The sequence below is a fragment of the Dipteris shenzhenensis genome, chromosome 29, assembly GCF_047967505.1.
Source record: "Dipteris shenzhenensis isolate YYH24624 ecotype China chromosome 29, Dip_SZ_1.0, whole genome shotgun sequence".
NCBI classification, from domain to species: domain Eukaryota; kingdom Viridiplantae; phylum Streptophyta; class Polypodiopsida; order Gleicheniales; family Dipteridaceae; genus Dipteris; species Dipteris shenzhenensis.
Genome location: NC_141624.1, coordinates 46,112,866 through 46,132,347, shown reverse-complemented (window position 1 = coordinate 46,132,347; position 19,482 = coordinate 46,112,866). Strand labels below are relative to the sequence as shown.

Here is a 19,482-nt window from a genome sequence, read left to right as displayed (position 1 = left end):
TTCTGCCCCATCTGCCTCAGCCATCTGCCAACTGGTAGCCCCTTGTGGGCCACCATCCAAAAAAAGTAACAAATCTTTCTTGGCCGCGAGCTTGCCCAAAGAGTCTTCCAGATTGTGCGAAGAAAGACTAGAGATATCCCTTAGGCATACCAACTATGTGCCTGTGTGGGTAGCCCGCGCTGGAGAGCCCCAAGAGCACGCCTACCAGTACGCGCACTGTATGAGAAGAAGGGGGTAGGGTTCTCTGAGGTCTCCAGTGGTGGCCAGCGCCACTCCCTTGGGTCCCACTTCACCACTGTCAAGGAGCGGCCCTCCCAAATCCAGAGTCTCCAGTCCTGGTCCTGCATAATCAGGGGGTCTATATGCCACGTTTTCCCTTGCATCCCTATGATGCGAAGGCGCTACCAGGGAAGCTGGTGGTCGATCACGGCCTCTCTGCTCTGGAGACGGCTATCATCGGCGACGGAGAAGAAGTGAATCAAGGAGTTCGAGAAAAGGCCTGCAGGAATGGCAGCATCGATCTCCGCTCGTCGAGCCTGGATCCCACGTGTCGTACCTACTGCTGTTGCCAGCTTAGCTGGCTATAGACGTCCCTCCAAACTCGAAGCAAGCGCGCGGGCCCACGCGCTCAGAGCACCCAAGGGATATGGGATCTCTCTCCAAGCTGGCGACCTGTATCATCTGTCACGTGGCTGCTCCAGATCAGGGGCTGTCTGTCTATCTTCTGTCGGCAGCTAGGGGGAATGTGAGAGAGGCTATGTCGCAACTTCCTCCAGACCGAGACGAGGCTACGGAGAAAGGGGGAACGAGGCTGAGTCAGTGGGACAGAAGTGAAAATCCATCGGATAGACAGCTGCCAATCACCCCCTCTATGTGGGGTACATGCGCTGAGACCATGCTGAAGCAAGAGCTTCCACGTCTGCCCTCCTGGGGTCAGACCGTGGATGACTAACTTGCCAAGTAATGCCTGACTCTACAGTTCTGGATCTATGATACCAAGACCGCCCTCTGTCTGGGGGAGAATGACCGTTTGCCAGGCGACCCGGGCTCTGGTGGTGCCGGAACCCCATCTGAGCCAAACCAAAGAAAGTTTCGCACTAGTCTCCTCAGCTGGGCTACACGATCTCGAGAAACACCAGCAAGATGCCACGTACCAAGTGGTGGCAAGAAGGACCTGGTTGACCACAAGGGCCCTGCCTGCCAAGGATAGCAGAGCCGTGCTCCAGAAGGCTAGCTTCCGTTGTATGGAGACTAGGATCGGTAAGAACTGCTGAGCCGGCGTGATACCCAGGCCTACCTGGAATCTCAGGTAACGTGTCGTCTGTCCTCTAGGGATCCAGCGAAACCCCAGGAAAATACCCCACTGTGAGCTGGCTCCCAGACTGTAAGAAAACCAACTGACTTATGCCAGTTGATTTTCACCCCAGCGGCTAGGCAAAAAACCTCTAAAGACAGTCTCACTCGCTCCAGTGACTCGATATCATCCTGCACATACAGGGCTGTGTCGTCTGCATACTCGGAGTCCAGAAGTTCTGCATCGTCGCGAATAGGGAGGCGCATCCCTTGAAGACCAGTGGTACCGGCTCATAGGAAGTGAGTCATGGCCTCCGCAAAAAATAAGAAGAGGTAGGGCGCAAGCGGGCAGCCTTGACGCACCGAGCGCTCGAGGGTGAATCTCTCCCCTATCTTGCCGCTGATGATAACCCGGCTCGGACCTGTAGAGGCTAGCAATACCTTTGATCCGCTCGTTCGGGAAACCGAACCGAGAGAGTGTACCTTCCAAGAAGAACCAGTCTACCCTGTCGTACGCCTTCTCAAAGTCAAGAAGAAGTATGGCAAGGTGCTAGCCACTGTGCTGGGCCCACTCTGTCGCCTCTAAGAATGTGAAAATGTTGTCCAAAATGCTGCGATCTTGGACAAAACCAGTTTGGGTGTCATGGATCAAGTCATGTAGTAGGGGGCAGATGCGGCTACTGATCATCTTGGCGAGGATTTTGTAGGCAGTCGGGAGGAGGGTGATAGGGTGCCACTGTCTGATCTCCTGACGGTCCCCCCCTTTGGGGATGAGGCAAATCAAGCCTATCGCAAGGCTCTCTGGCATCTGTCCGCTGGAGAAGATATGCTGGAAGGCTGCGAGCAAGGGCTGGTGGACCTGCTCCCAGAAGGTGGTGAAGAAAGCTCTAGAGAGCCCATCCTCACCAATAGCGCTCACCGCATCTTGCATCTCTGCCACGGTGAAAGGGGTGAGAAGGGTTTCACTCATGCTAGGCTGCACGAGCGACGGTGTATACCTCCACGCCTCCTCCCTGCAACGGCGGGCACGAGGGTCTTGGGGCTCCTACTGGAACAGGGATCTATAGAAATCTGTCGCCAAGTCCCGGACCTCGTCTGGCTCTGTCCTGACACTACCATCTTGCACTCTAAGAGATCGGAGTTGTTTCCCTGCTGACCTCTGGCCATGAGTCCTGAAGAACTCTTTGCACATCCTGTCGCCTTTCCTAGCCCAAAAGGACTTGGAAGCATGAAATGAGAACTCTGAGCGTCATTGGGTGATCTCCTCTAGCATGGCTCGGGCTCTAACCTCCTGCCGTCTGAGCTCCTCAGAGCCTGGAGAAGACTGTTGCATCCGCTGTATCGAGGCAAGATCTCGTCTGAGACCCCTCTCCTTCGCCCACCACTGCTGCCTAACCTGAATCGCTTCCTGCTGACAGATGAGAATAGACTTGGCAAGGGCCTGAGCTACCTGAGTTGCCATATCCCCCATGGGGTCCCAATCCTGCTCCCACAGGTCCACTATCCTGCTGCGAACCGCTGCTCTGGAGTAGATGAAGTCTGGGATCCGGCACGAGCGTGGAGGTAAGGAGCGAGAGGTTGAGTCCAGGACTAGGATGACTGGGGCATGGTCGGAGAGGGTCATCCCTGGAACCACTCCTGACTCTCCACCTCTACCTAGCGCCCAATTGCTGACATAGAAACGGTCCAACCGCTCCAGAAGTCTGCCTCCCTCTCTCCTGTAACCCCAAGAGAAGTCCAGACTCCCTGTCCATCTGCAAAAGGAAGGCTTCCTCCAGCTGTCGCGACCTCCCATAGCGAACAAGAAGAAGTCCCAATCTGCCTGCTCTGCCTGAGATATACCGAGGAACTCTGGGCCCCGTTCCTGCTAATCCTCTAAGGTCTCAAGGTTATTGAAGTCCCCTCCTACAATCCAAGAATCCATCTCTGGCAATAAGTCTGTCAAAGAGCTCCAGAAAGCGGCTCTCCGTCTGAGGTCGGTCAGGGCATAGATATTGAGGATGCCGATGCGGGATCCCTCAATATTCAAGCCCACCCAAAGCGCTCGTCCGGGGATCAGGGTGCCAAAACCACACACATGCTGAACTAGAGAAGTGTCGATGGAGGTACAGACACCCCCGCTCCTCCCTTGCTCGCCAATCGAAGGTTCCCAGTAGGTGTGGGAGCGTCCTGTGAGGACCTTCCCACATTTACTAGTCTGAGAAGCCGAAAGCTTGTGTTCCTGCAATAGGAGCACATCTACCCTTCCCACCAAGGCTGGCTGTGGAGCTCCTGTTTGAGCACCATCTTCCTAGGGCCGCGGGTTCCTGATGAGTGGAACCCGTTGACGTTCCAAGAGATAATGCGTATACTCATGAAGAGGGGAGATGGGCCACAAACAGCTGTTTGCTTGCGATCGATGTCAAGGTGGTCAGAGGATGTCCAGTGTGCAGACGAAGGCGCTTCTGTGAGGGTTTCGAAGGACAGGCCGGATCATCGGACCCATCCTTCAAAACCTTCAACAGAGGGGAGAGGCCCTTCGTCCCATGGTGGTAAGCTCTCTCTAACCAACTCGACACCTCCGCCAGGGAAATACTGTAGAAGCCCGCTACCTCTGAGGTCCTCCACGAGCGGAGCCCTTCCGCGTAGATCCACTCCAGAGGCGGTCGAATAATGACCAAAAGGCGGAATCGTTTGGCGCTGTGGCGCCATCTCAGACGAACGTCACCCTCCTTCCACTGTTGCTGAAGAAGCTCCGCTGCTCTGCTACCGATCCAGTCCTGCACCTGCTCTTGGGACTGATCTCGAATCGTCTCCCAAACATTTTCATTCGTCCATTGCTCATTCCCGTCACTGGTGATAGTGAAGGAATAGCTAGGACCATCGTGGGAGGCAAGGACGGACACCTTACCCTCAGGCCCCTCTTGGAGGAAGAAGATGCTGATGTCTAGGCATGCAGGGAAGGAGCCAACACCCGCTGCATCCAAATAATCCCAAGGTCCTGCTCAGTAAAACTCCAAAGGTAGAGCTCTAGGAGCTGCCCTTGGGTGTGGGGACGAGGATGAGGAGTCTGAACCAGAAAGAGGGGTGCTGGCTGTCGAACAAGTTGGAGTGATGCTGGCCATCTGCGGGGAAGGGCCTCTCCCCTCCGCCGAGCCAGGAGGGATAGGCGCGGGGGAGGTCTGTGCTGGCTTCGGGGCCGCAGGCGGAGGGGGGGCTTCCCTCGGGATCATGCTCGAGGGAGAGAGGGGGACTGAATCCAAAGGTGCTGGGGGGGATCCTGGAGGGGGGGGAGGTAGGGGGACCGAGGAGGAGGGGGGGGGGGGGGGGGGGGCGCAGGGTGAAGGATGAGGGGGAGGCTGGCTGATCTTCTCCTTCCCTTTCTCCTTCCCCTTACCGGGCTGCTGTTGATTGGTGACCACACGGGGCTCTTGCTGCAGATGGAAAGGCTTTTTTGGTCATGTTTTATTTCCTTTCCGTTTTCTTTTGACCTCAGTCCAGCCTTCCCCTTCGGGAGGGGGTGTCGATGCCTGGCGGGGGATCTTGAGTTGCCTGGATGGGGGCCATCTGAGGTTCTGTCCTCATGAAGCGAGGGTAGGAGTGCGCCTGGTCCCCGAAGCCGTGGCATCTCAAACACTGATGTGGGCGACCAGTGACCATAATGCGTTGCGTCACCACACCTGTGTCCGAACTCTGAGGGGATACTTTGCGAACTAGGACTGCCACTTTGACACGTGGCACCCCTTGGGCTGCCGCCGCATCAACGAAGGTGTCCTGCATGAGCTAGCCAAAGTGCCCCCCCAGGTCCTTGATGATCGGGCGAAGCTCGGTTGCGAGGCCTAGGAAAATGAGGGTAACTAGATGGCGAGGAATGCGGAAGCGGGCATCGAAGTCCGCTACACTGAAACCCCTATACCATGGGACCATAAGGATGATCTTCCCACCCACAGAAGTAGGGGACCGTCTGACCATATCGCTCGCAGCATGTGCTGAGGAGAGCTTGAGCCAGAAGATACCACGTCCCATGAGTGCAACCTCCTCAATATGTGGTTGTCCTCAAGGTAGAGGGTGGACTGCAACCAGTCCTTGATGTCTGCTCGTGAAGGGGCGTAGCCAATGACTCTCCCATAAACGGATGTCTGGGAGAAGTCCTTGGCGGCGTGCTTCACTAGGGAGACTTGATGCTCTGTCAGTGTTATGCGGTAGGCTGATGGAGGGGGGGGTCCGTCTGGGCCACCGGTTCCGGGCTCACGGCCGCCATACCGCACTGACAAACTGCAAACGCTCCAAAGGCAGGGGAAGGAAAAGGCAGAGTTGAGGGAGGGGGGAGTGGGACGGAGGCGGGGGAGGAAAGAGGGAGGGATGGAGAAGTACGGGGAAGCGGGGGGAGGAGAGGTGGTGGAGAGGGAGCGAGTGGCGGAGGGGGAAGGAAAGGAGGAGGGAGGGGGGGGGGGGAGCGCCGCGCAAGACGGGGAAGAGTTGGAAGGGTGTGGCAGCGCAGCGCGAGAGGGGGTGGGGAGAAAGGCGAGGAAGGAGGGGAAGGGGGGAGCAGCGTTGCACAGCAGCGGGGAGGGGGAGGAAGGGGTCGGGGGGGTGGTAGTGCAACACGAGGGGGGGGAGGCGGGGAGAGGATGGAGGGGCGGAGAAGGGAGGAGAGGGGGGGGGATGGCGGGCAGAGAAGGGAGAGAGGGGTGCGGCGGGAGGCGGTGGAGAGAGAGGAGGGGGAGGGGAGAGGGGGCCGCGCAGCGCGAGGGGGGTAGACGGGAGCGGGAGAGGGGAGGGGGCATTCGCAGAAGCGTCAACCAGGAGTATCATGTCCAAAGTGATCTCATCAAGAGCTGCGCACATGGAGAGTGAGCTTAGCACATGGAGCAGTCATGAGTATTTACATTTACACAATGGTTCAGTGATACAGTGGTGCAGTGGTGCGGTGATCCAGCTCACTTGCACATGGAGAATTTACACCATCAGGCTGGCGAGTCAGGGAGTCAGGAAGTCGCCGTAGCCATCAAGAGAGCCAGCGGCGCAACGGCTATCCTTAACAGCTAAGGAGATAAGAGGATGACCAATGGGAAGAAAGAGGGGGATTCTTAGCGAAGAAGGGACCCTCCAAGGCGGGGGATGAGGATGAAGGAGAAGGGGGAGAGAGGGAAATTCATTCAGCATTCGGCACTGGAGCGAAAGAGAGGAGAGTGAGGAGAGATAGAGGCTAGAGCTACGAGCTCGCCAAGGAGAGAGTGTGGAGAGACTTGTGTGTATCCTCTGTCTACTATGGGGATAGACTTTTGTATTCTTGTGACTTGCGACTTGTGACCTGGGGACACTAGTCCAGTGATATGTACTTTGGCCAACTCGGTCACTTTCTCATCTCTCTTGTCTCTTCCCGATATGGGGATTGTTCACCAGTGTAGGATTTTCTTATTCTGCTTATGTTGTGGAGTTCGCCGGTGATTGTCATTTAGCATAGTGCACTCGTACGTCGTCGTTCACTGCAGTATAGCATACGACACTCGCACACTACTGCACAGTGCGCTCTGCGCGGAGCATTGCAAAACTCATGCTTCTCACGCAAGTGGCCTTTGGCCTTTGGTAACACCTCCGGAAGGATAGGAACCCCTCCCCTCAATTACATGCTGGAGTCCTTTGGCTAGGGTCCCTTTAGCTAGTAAGAGCTTAAATGGACTTTGGAGAGGACTACGCTCCGAGACTTATTGTATTACTTTTTTTAAATGACTTTGTACTCCTATCTACTTGTCTCTTCTCCGGCTGTTCTGTGACCTATTGCTCTATTGTGTTCTCTCTCTCTCGCTCTCCCTCTCTCTCTCTCTCTCTCTCTCTCTCTCTCTCTCTCTCTCTCTCTCTCTCTCTCAAAGCGCTTAGGCAACATTGGCATCCAAGACAATAGGGCATCCAAACAAGCAACTGATTGGGAAAGAGAAGCGCAAGATACGATACTTTCTTGTGCGGCATGAGCAAGAAGTTGTACAACAATACAAAGGATCCCAGATGAAATTCTTGGAGAAAAAGACCACCATGTCCTATCTAGGATCCTACTCTTTGGATAGCCTACGATGACACCCTCTACCATATCCCTAACCAGCCTATACCCAAACTTGAGAAATTGCCCATCTGACTAGTTACACACTCTTCACCACAGCACACTTGAAATAGGCCATCACGAAACTATGAAACACAAAATCTTTGAGCGAAGGCACACCAAAATCCCAGGAACCAAAAACCAATAAGTTTGGGCCAAGAGAACCCTCGATCCAAAAGCCTACCAGCGATTGGAGAGCAACACCCAAGGGACTAGAGTGCGAGGAGTTGGAAAGACAGCGCCCAAGAAGCCTTTAGGTGAAAAGACCTCATTCAAAATCATCCCAACCCTTTGTCATCTTGGAAATAAAAACTTGGAAGGGTTATGCCCAAAGACTAGATGAGGTCCAAGTCAGAAGACGTCGAGACAGACCTTAGCTTGAAGAGGTCAACATTTTCACATTCAAGATGGGTATGTAGGCTATTTCAAACCTGAAGGCAGACGCCATAGTGATCATGAGTACCTACTAACAGAGTCTATCATGCATTGGTCCAACTGATTGCAGAACTTCTAATTTGAGCAAATTGTGAGGGGTTTCCATATTTTTGCACTAGCAAAGTGATCCGGCCAACCCACAGGTCTAGAGAATCCTATGGATCCTTCCAACCATAGGATTTGTATGACTGTGTCATGGCCAAGATCCTGTGTGTCTGTGGTTGCGGCTTTTCTCATAGACCGGCTTCAAAGATGATCACCCGACCATTTTCTACATCTGTACCCTTCAGCCTGAGACCAAAAGTCTGTTTCTACTTTGTGGACTTCAGGAAGGCTTTTGATCATTGTATTGCCAAAGTCACGGGATCTAGGAGTATGCGTATTTGGCTGACTTTGGCTATCTACAAGCATGCCCCTATTGGATCGTAAATGTATTTTTGTTGCATGCCTAGGGAGAATCAAACATGTCCCCCCATCAACGGTCATGTTTTGATTTACCTTGGTCAGCTAGATGCATAGGTGACGCAGTTTGTGAGTGCCAATGGTATGCTTGGAGGATCCCTAGCGCTCAATCCTTCTATATACTCACAATGTGATGCTTATTTCTTCCTCTAAGGAATTTCAGGCACATTTGGACAGATTTGAAAACTCTCTCACATGATGGGTTGTGGTGTATCTCTTCAAGACAAAATGCATGATTTTCAACACTTCTTACTTGATCTTACAAGGATGATCCTTTTTAGGGATAGAATAGATATTATGACTGTTAGAAATGTAGCATGAGCAAGAGCAAGTGAGCAAATGGGAGCAGTAGCAAGTCTGATTTCTTTCATGAGTAGAGTTACATATAGTGGAATGCCCCTGAGTAGGTGGCTCCACATCCATGATTATCTCCTTGATTGTCTCCATCAGTAACACCTCCAAGTTCTCCATCAAACTGGCCACCAAGTCCCTAGCTTATCTTAATCACACCTAGATGGGTGACACCTAATTGATGAGTCACCTGACACACCTACCATGGTGCTCACTAGCACTCACACCATGTCCTACAGCACTAGCCCACTGGCGCACGCACGCACCACATGACCATGTCCATAAGTGTGTCTCCTAAACATCAATTTATCCAACACCCCCCCTTAAATTGATGACCTTCTACCGTGGCAGTAGCCCTTCATGTCTCACTCCAGTTGCATTGGCAGTAGGCACATGTGAACGCCCTAGCTCCACCATGGCCTCACTCCAAATCTGGTTACCTCAGTTTACAATAAGAGAGTCCACCTGTCCTGGGTTCCAGGCTGCCATAATCATTGCCTTATGTCCTTCAAGTCGCACGGCCTTTCCAAGCCGCTCTATCTTTTGATCGAGATTGGACTATACGTTTTTCTCACCTTCAAACAAACAAAAAAAAGGGTCAACGTTGGGTCATAAGTGGCCATAGGAATATGTGTCTTTGGGTATCACCATAGGACATATGACTCAAGGCAAACAAACATGACTAATTAAAATGGAAATAACATATCATTTTGGGATGAACTATCCATGTTGCATGAGGTGCTTGCAAGCAGCAAGGCCAGTCATTCCTACACTGACGATGCACACTCTGTGGGCGGTGCAATGCGAGCTGGTAGAAATGAGCATGATCCCTGAGCAGCTGCGTGGGCAGCAAATGAGCAGGGTCACCAGGAGAAGCGTGGGCAGCAAGAGCGGCTGCGTGGGCAACTATGTGATGTCTAGCAACTACGTGATTTCTCATCCCAGCCGCGCTAGCTACATAGTGTTGCAAAGACTACTGGAGGATGCAAAGGCTAAGAGAATTCCAACAATGGTTGCATGTAGTGGGAGAATTAATCTTTGCAAGTTTGAAGAGAAAGGGAATGAGATATAGAAGAAGGTGGAGAGAAGAACAAATCATGAGGGAATCTTGGAATCTCGACTTCTAGGCTACTAGGGAGCTCATGGAGGATGGAATGGCTCTGATACCACTTTTTTATATATTATAAATTATTCAAGAGAGATAGGCCCAATATATAGGCACCAATTACATCTTGTAGTGACATCATATGTGAGCTCAGTAGAGCATCTAGATCCACAAATCTCTCAATCAGTTCCATGATTCTCTCAATCACACACCACACACCTAGATTCACTCAATCACACCTACTAACACCTAACCAAGCACACCATGTGTTCACAACCTTAGACCTTAGGACTATAGGATTCTCTCAATCACACACCACACACCTAGATTCACTCAATCACACCTACTGACACCTAACCAGGCACACCATGTGTTCATAACCTTAGGAAGATGCTGAAGAAGAGGCAGAGGCAACGCTTTGAGGGTAACCCAGACCGGACAGTGAGTCAGAAGAGAGGCAGACGGATCAAAAAGCGGACTTTTCCCAGGAAGACAAAGGAGGAAAGGCAATCCTGACCCACTGCAACTTCAGCCCATCGACGAAGTTGAGCTGTAGATAAAACCCTACCCATAAAGTAGAGACAGACCCCAAACTGCTGAGCTTGTCGAAGACTGGAAACCAAAAGGGCAGAGTCCAAAGAACAAACAAGCGGTGAACCCGATGAAGGAACATCTATGACAAAAGCAAAACACAACTGGCGAAGAAGGTCCAGCTGGAGGGAAGACGAAGGACCATCCGCGATATCTAGCTTTGCCGATTTAACCAAAGTGGAGGGAGACAAACCACCACGCTTCCGTCGAAAGAAGACACGTGCAGGAGGAGCAAAGGCAGAAGGGGGGGCTGAAGCAAAGAAAACGAAAGAGCCATCTGTTGGAGGAGCAGGAAGAGGGGAGGAAGAGACATCAGAAAGAGACTGTATAGAACCCGGCGTGAGAAGAGCAAAAGGCTATACGGAGGGGGGGGGGCTGTACGGATGTCTGTACGGAGGAGGGAGGCCTGTATAGACTTCTGTACAGGCTGTACAGACGACCGTACAACAGGTACGGCCTATGCAGGGGCAAAGGAAGGGGCAGAAGCAAACGAGACACACACACACACCCTTGGGGTCCCTTGTGATTTTTGAGTATGCATACTCATCCCCCTGGGGGACCTGTGTAAAGTCTATGCGTGAGAACACTTTAGAGGAAGAATTTGGGGTACATTATTGGCATCGTCCCCCACAAAAAGAACTTGGAATTGTGATTGGGGGTTTAATCATGTTGGAAAAGGTTATGACCAACCATGCATGCTCATGGTCATGGGAAGATCCTTATGAGCAACCATGCATGCTCAAGGTCATGGGGTAATCCTTATGAATATCAATGACATAAGTGAGGTTATAAACATTTTCATTGGAATATATTGTGGTATTAAAGGCGTAATGTGCATGCGATATTTATCGGTCCTTGGATACCAAAATATCCATCGGACAATCACTTGGATCCACGATATCCCTTGGACCATTATTGGAGAGGACTAAGTACACTTAATTGAAGTATGTTGGGACCACTGAGAGAATTCAAGGCGAGTTAAGCAAGGACTCAGCAAGTAAATCACGCGCATATTCTACTGAAACACTATAGAAGGGAGTATTATACTTGGGCATTATTATAATGAAAAAGAGGCTAGGATCAATTCAAGAAGAAATACGTGACAATAATGGAGTAAAATGGTGGGATTTTTTACTATCATTTACGTGATTTGCGGGATGCCTAATTGCTTGGAGAAATAGAGCATTTATAGTTTTGAATTTATGAGAGATGCCAGAGGCAGCCTTAAGCGGGAAGCTTGGAGTACTTTGGACATAAGCATAATTGACATTGACGTTTTCTTTCTCATTGTGGTCCACAAAAAGAGCTAAATAGAAATGTGGTTCACAAAAGAGTTGGCTGTGTGAGATCTTCCGAGCTCACTATGTGGGTACATTAGAAACTGGACTAAGAACGTGAAGGAACCATTAGTACTCACTTGCAACCAAGAAACACCATTAAGGCTATGGACATAGTGGATTTGGCCAGCCTGACAATGGATTTTTCCCCCCATTTAGCATTCATGATGATAAAGGACGAGAAAGGTACTTGAAGATGCTCCCACCAGAGTAGAATATGGGTTTTGGCGGGGAATTCCTCCCCCCAAGCAGCAAGGCAAAGCGAATCAAAGCTGAACGTCTGAAGAGCGTGAGCAACTCGGAAGTGATAGGCCTTGAAACATTATAGCATGAAGCAATGGAACCTCACTAATCGAAGCAATGAAATATGGAGGTCCCTAATCGAAGCTGAACGTCAAAAGGGAGTTATGAACTCGGCAATGATGGGCCTTGGCTTTCTCTTACAGAGCCTCAGGTATTCTATGAGAGACTTGACTCCTCTCGGGCCATTTTGGTTCGACGTCATCAGATTGAGTCCTGTTCGTTGGATGTGGTACCACACCTTCCTTTTACAGCTGTACATGCATCTGTGGATACTTCTTGGGAGATTCTAGCGAGCATAGCATCCTGGCATATCTGGAGAGCCAGATGTATAGAGGCTTTGGAGGGTACTCAGGTTCATCCCTCGCACACTTTGGCTAGTATCTGGACAGACACCGTACATACTTTGATGGCCGTATGGATGAGTATGCAGGGAGACTCCCGTGCAGCCTCAGCTAGGAGGTCTTCTTTCTTCAAGGAATGGAAAGATTCTCCTTTCTTCTCTGAGACTCCTACAAGGTTGAGGTGGCACTTTCAGCCTCAGCCTTGGTTGTTTTCCACCTCACTTTGAGGGGGTTTTATTTATCCTCATGATTTCATGATGTATTCCGCTTTGAGCTTGCTCTCGCGGGTTTTTTCTCTTACTTAATAGTAGTCTCTTTCTTGAAAAAAATATATATATTGAAGCATTGGATGCGTGGCTATAGCATACAAAATAGCACTGAGAGGGCAACCTTGCCAAACTGAACATTTAAGTGTCCAGGATTTTGATAAATCTCCAGATAAAATGCATGCAGCTTTGCTATCCTGATAAAGCCCAAAGATAACATGCTGCAATTTTTGACCAAATCCTAAAGCCTGCATAGTTTGAGCTATAACATCCCGTTGAATGGTGTCAAATGCCTTTGCAATATCTACCTACAGAATAAGCACATCCTGCTATGTATACTTGGCACACACACACACACACACACTCTCACACACACTTTTTTAGTGAAATCTTTGAGTGCTTCATATTACAAGATAGCTAGCCAGAAAATAAATGGGAAGCAAAAATAGTACATCAAGCGAAAATGTCCATATAGGACAAATATACATCCTGATCTATGCAGTGAGTTTGCAAACAATCAAAGAGCGATTGCTGCAAGGAATGACGGGAAAAGACAAAAGTAGGAAAAACTGGATCACCAAAGACTCTATGATTCCTAGCTTTTCAGAGAGTCTAGAGTGCTCAGTAGCGAACCCAGGTAAAGAACAAATCAAAATCTGGCCGTTTGAGATATATCCCAAACAACCAGAAATGCTTGCCAAAAACAGCCTGAGAGAATCTCAATCTCAATTTGTCGCGGAGGACACACACATGCGCGCACTTTTCTTTTAAGTGAAAATTTCATTGATTTATATTACAAGAGAGCTTCCCAAAAAGGGAAAGTTGGACAATACATCAACAGAAAATCTCAGTTGAAGAAAGATATACATGAGAATCTATGAAGTGAGTTTGCAGACAATCAAAGAAAGATTGCTGCAAAGATCTGCGGAAGAAAAAGAAAGTGGATAACTGAGGATCACCAAAGACCCTATGATTGCGATCTATCCATATAGTCCAAAGGGCCCAATATCTTCTGATAAAGCAGGACTCAACATTGTAGCTTCACTATGAGGATCAACCTGAGAAAAGGCATGTGTAACGTCCTGTATGATCCCCTCTGCAAGAGGCACATCCATATCTTGAGGAGGAGGAGGCTGATGATGCTCAACAGGAGTCGGATCCTGAACTTTTTCAACAAGAGAAAGATGGCCTGTGATTTTTCTACCTTCCTCCAGTAATGCTTTGGAGTAGTAAAAGAAGGCGTATCCAGTAAAGCCTTGGCAGAAACTGGAGGAGAAGGAAGAGTAACCTTCACAGTTGAAGAAGGAGCAGGAGGAGCGGTCATGGAAGCAAAAGGGCAAGCACGTGCAAAATGACCAACCTGCCGGTACCGATAACATGCTGTAGGAAAAGAGGCAAAATGCAGCTTGTGCATCGGATGGGCAAATCCCAAATCAAGATCCAGAGTGGAGGGCACAGGCTGCATCATATCCCATAAAATACAAAGGCGAACATCCCAGGTAGCCTACAAAAACTCCTGTCTCGGAACATGTAGAGGCCTCCCCAAAAAAGCTGCAAGAGTAGACCTTAGGACTATAGGACACCTAGATTCACTCAATCACACCTACCGACACCTAACCAGGCACACCGTGTGTTTAGTATAGTCCTAAGGTCTAAGGTTAGGTGTCAGTAGGTGTGATTGAGTGAATTTCGGTAGGTGTGATTGAGTGAATCTAGGTGTGGTGTGTGATTAAGAGAATCATGGAACTGATTGAGAGATCTGTGGATCTAGATGCTCTACTGAGCTCACATATGATGTTACTACAGGATGTAACTGGTGTCTATATATTGGGCCTATCTCTCTTAAAGCACAGTTCAGAGATTCAGAGATTGCTTTTTTCAGTTCAGATAATGTTCTTTGAAGTTCAGTTGAATGCATTGTTCATCTTTTATATTGAGGATTGAAGTTATGGTACTTTGAAGTGGATTTCAAGTCATACTATCTTGTTGACTAGTTGACTAGTGTGGGTTGACTATGACAAGAGCTTACATGAAGAAAGAGTATATCATGACTTACATGATGGTTTCCAATCATGATCTCCTCTTGTACAAGAGTAGACACTGCCCTTGCATGACAAGTGGTAAGACCCTTTTCAGTCCAGAGAATTCACAAAGTGTTTTTAAGGCTTGGACACTCGAAGGTGAAGGACTACAAGGATCTTGTATTGCAGAATATGGACAAGATACATTAAAGAGTGTGGTGAAGGACAAAGAGCAAAGGAGTTACAAGATTGGCTACACCAAGAACCTCTCCAATGACAATGTACCTCACACTATGGTAGCTTGGAAGAGAAGAAGAAAATGACAAGACATGCCATCAAAGGGGGGTATTTTCCCACATCTTCAATTTAGAATTTTTGTGTGTGTGGTCAATAAGGGTTCTCTGCCTTGGGATGTCCCCCTCAAATGATTGTCAGTCTTATGTTTTACCTTGCTGGATCTCAGGGTCTTCCCATGCATAGTCATTGTCTATCTCCCAATTGTAAACCAAAAGATCAAAGTCAAAGTGAGATCATGTTGGGATGAGGATGCCCAAATGAGTCTACTGCTGATGCAACTAGGGTGAGTACCAGGTTGTGGATCATGTGTATTGCCACTAGAGGTGGAAGCCATGAAGTTTCCCATTGGACTACTGCTAGGGTTGAGGTCATCGATTTGTGGGGGGGAATAAAGGACAAATTGACGTAATGGGATCATACCTAGAGTCCTAAGGTCTAAGGTTGTGAACACATGGTGTGCCTGGTTAGGTGTCAGTAGGTATGATTGAGTGAATCTAGGTGTGTGGTGTGTGATTGAGAGAATCATGGAAGTGATTGAGAGATTTGTGGATCTAGATGCTCTACTGAGCTCACATATGATGTCACTACAGGATGTAACTGGTGCCTATATATTGGGCCTATCTCTCTTGAATAATCTCTCCTTTTTTCTTCACTTGTTGAATCCTTCTTGTTACTCCAACAGTGACCTCATACATCTATCCCACGAGGGAGATCATTAGGCCTAGGCTTGCATGAGGATTTCCAAGAGTGCCAGTATGAAAGCTATGGCAGCTCTGTTTATGCTAGAATAAATGTACTTCTTGAACTATTTACTAATGGAAAGCTCACTATGTCATTCAGAGTAGAAAGGAATTTGTGTTGCATCCAACTTATTACCATTAATGGAGCGTAAACTACAATGCTATGATTCTGATGATTAATGCTTTCTGAATTCAAATTGGCAGGTACACCATCTCAGCAGCTTATGCTAGTTTCATGGATGATGAGATTGGATCACTTTCACAAGGTAAATTTGCAGATTTTGTCGTCCTTTCAGGAGATCTCTTAAGCAAGTATGATGATATATTTGTCTCAGCGACGTATGTTGGAGGGATGAAAGCATTCTCCATGCATTAGAACAATTGACTTATTAAAAAGTTATTTGGTTGAATTTGCATTAGATAGAGTTATTCCTTAGTGCTGAAAAATGTCATATTAAAAAACTTAACGCACACTCAAAATGCAAATGCTTGTAGAGTGACTACAAGCAACAAGCAATAAGCAAACAAACAATTCCAATCTCTTATTCTTTGTTGTTCAGCCAGGGAAAATGAGAAAGTATAAGGGGATATGTTGTACTCTTTCAGAACATGCCAACATCTTAGTGTAAAATATTGATCAATCTGTGATTTTCAAGGGCTTTGCTCACGGAGAAACCCAATTTTTGAAATGAATGAACAACATTGACTCATAAAATGGCATAACAATTATAATCGATATTTCAGGTTGGTATAAGCAAGCTGCCATCCCAATGCATTGAATAGAACAATGGTGCATAATTCAAGGAACAACAATTCTACACTTCTAATAAATCCAATATGCAAAGATAAACTTGTGCAAGTTTGGCCTCATAGCCACAAATCATTGTGAAATACTCCAACATTGAATAAAATATTCTAATGGGAAATGAAGCATGGTGGGTTCATTTTAAACCTTTGCATTAAAATAATTACTTCCACTTTTCCTTCAGTTGAATAAGTGAGAAAAGAATCAGCAAAACAATTTGCCTTCCATTCTTAATAGAAGTGTAGAACAATGGTGCATAATTCAAGGAACAACAATTCTACACTTCCAATAAATCCAATATGCAAGGATAAACTTGTGCAAGTTTGGCCTCATAGCTACAAATCATTGTGAAATACTCCAACATTGAATAAAATATTATAATGGGAAATGAAACATGGTGGGTTCATTTTAAACCTTTGCATTAAAATAATTACTTCCACTTTTCCTTTAGTTGAGTAAGTGAGAAAAGAGTCGGCAAAACAACCTGCCTTCCATTCTTGATAGAAGTGTTCTTGCCCATCGGGTACCTGAAGTGCTAGCACTATGAGATTTGATGCAATGAAGGAGGCCGGAGTTGAATTGGTGAAGCGCCAGAGATGGCAGGGAGAGGAAAAGAGGAGAGGGGAGAGGAAGGCAAGAGAGAGAGAGAGATAGGAGGGAAAGTGGGTAGAGGGAGAAGAAGAGGGAGAGGAGTGAGGGGAAGAGAGATAGGGAGAGTGTAGGCAGCACGTAGGAGGAAGGAGGTGGGAGTAGATAGGATTCAATGTCACATCAAAAAGTACATAGGAGGGGGTGGATGGGGACTTACATAGTCCCTCCACATTTTCCACCTAAAGGGCCTCAAAAGGGCCTCTAACTTGGCCCTTTTTCACCTTCATTACAGCCATCCCTTCCCATAGAATTTTTCCCTCAAAATTTCACAGCATGGCTATCCGAAAAGAATCTGGTAGGAGATAGGGGTGGTCCTGGACAATGCTTTCTGGCTTTCATGAATTTTCATCCTGAGGGAGTCCTCGCCGCTTGATAAGATACTCTACGTAGGCCTTGTTTCGGAGTACATGGTCTTTGAAACCCATGATGTGCTCTAGAACATAGAGGATGTGGCCCTCTTCATCATGGACATGCTGTCCAACATGTGGTTTCAGCAAAGACACAAGGAAAACATCACGTGTCTTGGAGGTACCGGGCGGATATGCTACCTCTCCAATCTTGCGAATGATTCTATAAGGACTGTAATACCTATGAGCAAGCTTTGTGTTAGTATTACCTCTCAGTGAGACATAACGGTTCTTATGGAGATGCAAATGCACATAATCTCCTTCTTTAATTGACAAATATCTCCTACGTTCATCCGCATATTTCTTCTGCTTGGCTTGGGCATCCTGCATATTATTTTTTACCAATTGCAGAAGGGCATCCATTCTCTCCAAGTCATTTTGTGCTTGTTATCATGAAGCTCTAATCACTCATTTACCATGCACATAATTCTCTACTGATTGAGCATACGAGCTCGGTGGCTGGTAAGTTTTACATGCATGCTTAAGCTCGGTGGTGAATGAGCTGGTTGATAATTTTAACTGCCAGTCCGATGGAATCGTAGCCACGACAGACGTGACTGTAATCACTCGTTATCATGCGCTCTAGTACTCTACTGATCATGTGAGCCTAGTGACTGGTAATTTTTAATACACTCGTAGTGATCATGTATGCTTAAGCCTGGTGGTGGGTGAGCAGTGGCTGGTAATTTTAACTGCCAGCATAGTGGAATGGTAGCCATGACAGATGTGGCTAATGACAGCTTCACAGCCATGTCAGCAATTGAAGAAGGCATCCCGACCTTGCATCCGTACGTTGCCTCAAATGGGCTCATGCCAATGGAGAGATGCTTGGTGCTGTTGTAGCAAAATTTAGCAAGTGCCAACCATTTATCCCAAGACTTTTGAGTATCATGACAAAAGTGCCTTAAATATTCCTCCACCAATTTGTTCATCCTTTTCAACTGTCCATCAATCTCAGGATGGTAAGTAGTGCTAGGTGTGAGTAGAGTACCCACTGCTGTAAATATCTCCTACCAAAAGTGACCCATAAATTTTGCATCTCTGTCATTGACAATGTCCTGAGAGAAACCATGATGCTTAAAGACATGCTTAATGAATTACCAAGCAACTTGTGATGCTGAATAGTAGGTATGAAATGGGTCTGTTTTGTCATTCTATCCACCATAACAAAAATGTTGTCACGTTCCCTCTCTGTAGAAGACAATCTTGTGATGAAATCCATTGCTATGTGTGTCCATTTGTCCTTTGGAATTGGTAATGGCAGCAAGAGATCTGCAGATAATTTTTTGTCCACTTTATTATGTTAGCAAGGCAAGCATTCAACCACGTATTTAACCATATCTCTCCACATGCTTCCCAAGTAAAGCAGAGTGCTTTCCCAAGTAAAGCTCTGCTTGATTCTTTCATATATTCTAGTGATACCCGCATGTTGAATGATGGGAAAGGAGGGAAAATCTTGTAAAATCAATTGGCGGTATTTTGAGTCTGGTACTAAATAAATCATGTCTTGGCACCACAACAGCCCATTATGCAATTTGAAATCTAGATGACCCTGACTAGAAGGATCTGCAAATCTAAAAATATGGGAGCTGCCTTAGAACTCTGCATATACTCCTCGTGAAGGTCATGAATCCACTCTTGATATATGGTACAGATAGCAAACGAATTGCAAGCCCACATCCTGGACAAGGCATTTGCAACCACATTTTCCTTCCCTTTTTTTTACTCTTTGGCATTAAACTTCCTACCTATTATCCCGTGTTATTTTTGAAAAGAGCCCCCAATCCTTTGCCACTGGCATCTGCCTCACAATGAAAGGACGCGAAAAATCAGGGCATACCAAGACAGGTGCATGAATGAGCAAATTTTAGGTCTTCAAAGCTTCGTTGTGCCTCCTTTGACCACCCAAAGGCATCCTTCTTCAAGAGGTCAGTAAGAGGAGCTGTCCTCTTAGCAAATTTGCAAATAAAGTGCATGTAGAAGGAAGCAAGACCTAAAAAT

General features: G+C 47.7%; 1 protein-coding gene across 3 annotated transcripts in view; it reads left to right on the top strand.

Moving 5' to 3' along the window:
* The window catches only part of LAF3 (Amidohydrolase family), a 259,740-nt gene extending 243,458 nt beyond the window's left edge, over positions 1-16,282 (top strand). Inside the window, exon 14 of one of the 3 annotated variants that reach the window (XM_087400545.1) lies at positions 15,823-16,282. In XM_087400545.1, the coding sequence (XP_087256671.1) occupies positions 15,823-15,994 (172 nt within the window). In that variant the 3' untranslated portion in view covers positions 15,995-16,282. The remainder of the gene's footprint in view (positions 1-15,822) is intronic. The other 2 variants (XM_087400544.1, XM_087400546.1) reach the window with 2 other exon arrangements.
* Positions 16,283-19,482: the final 3,200 nt, after the last annotated feature.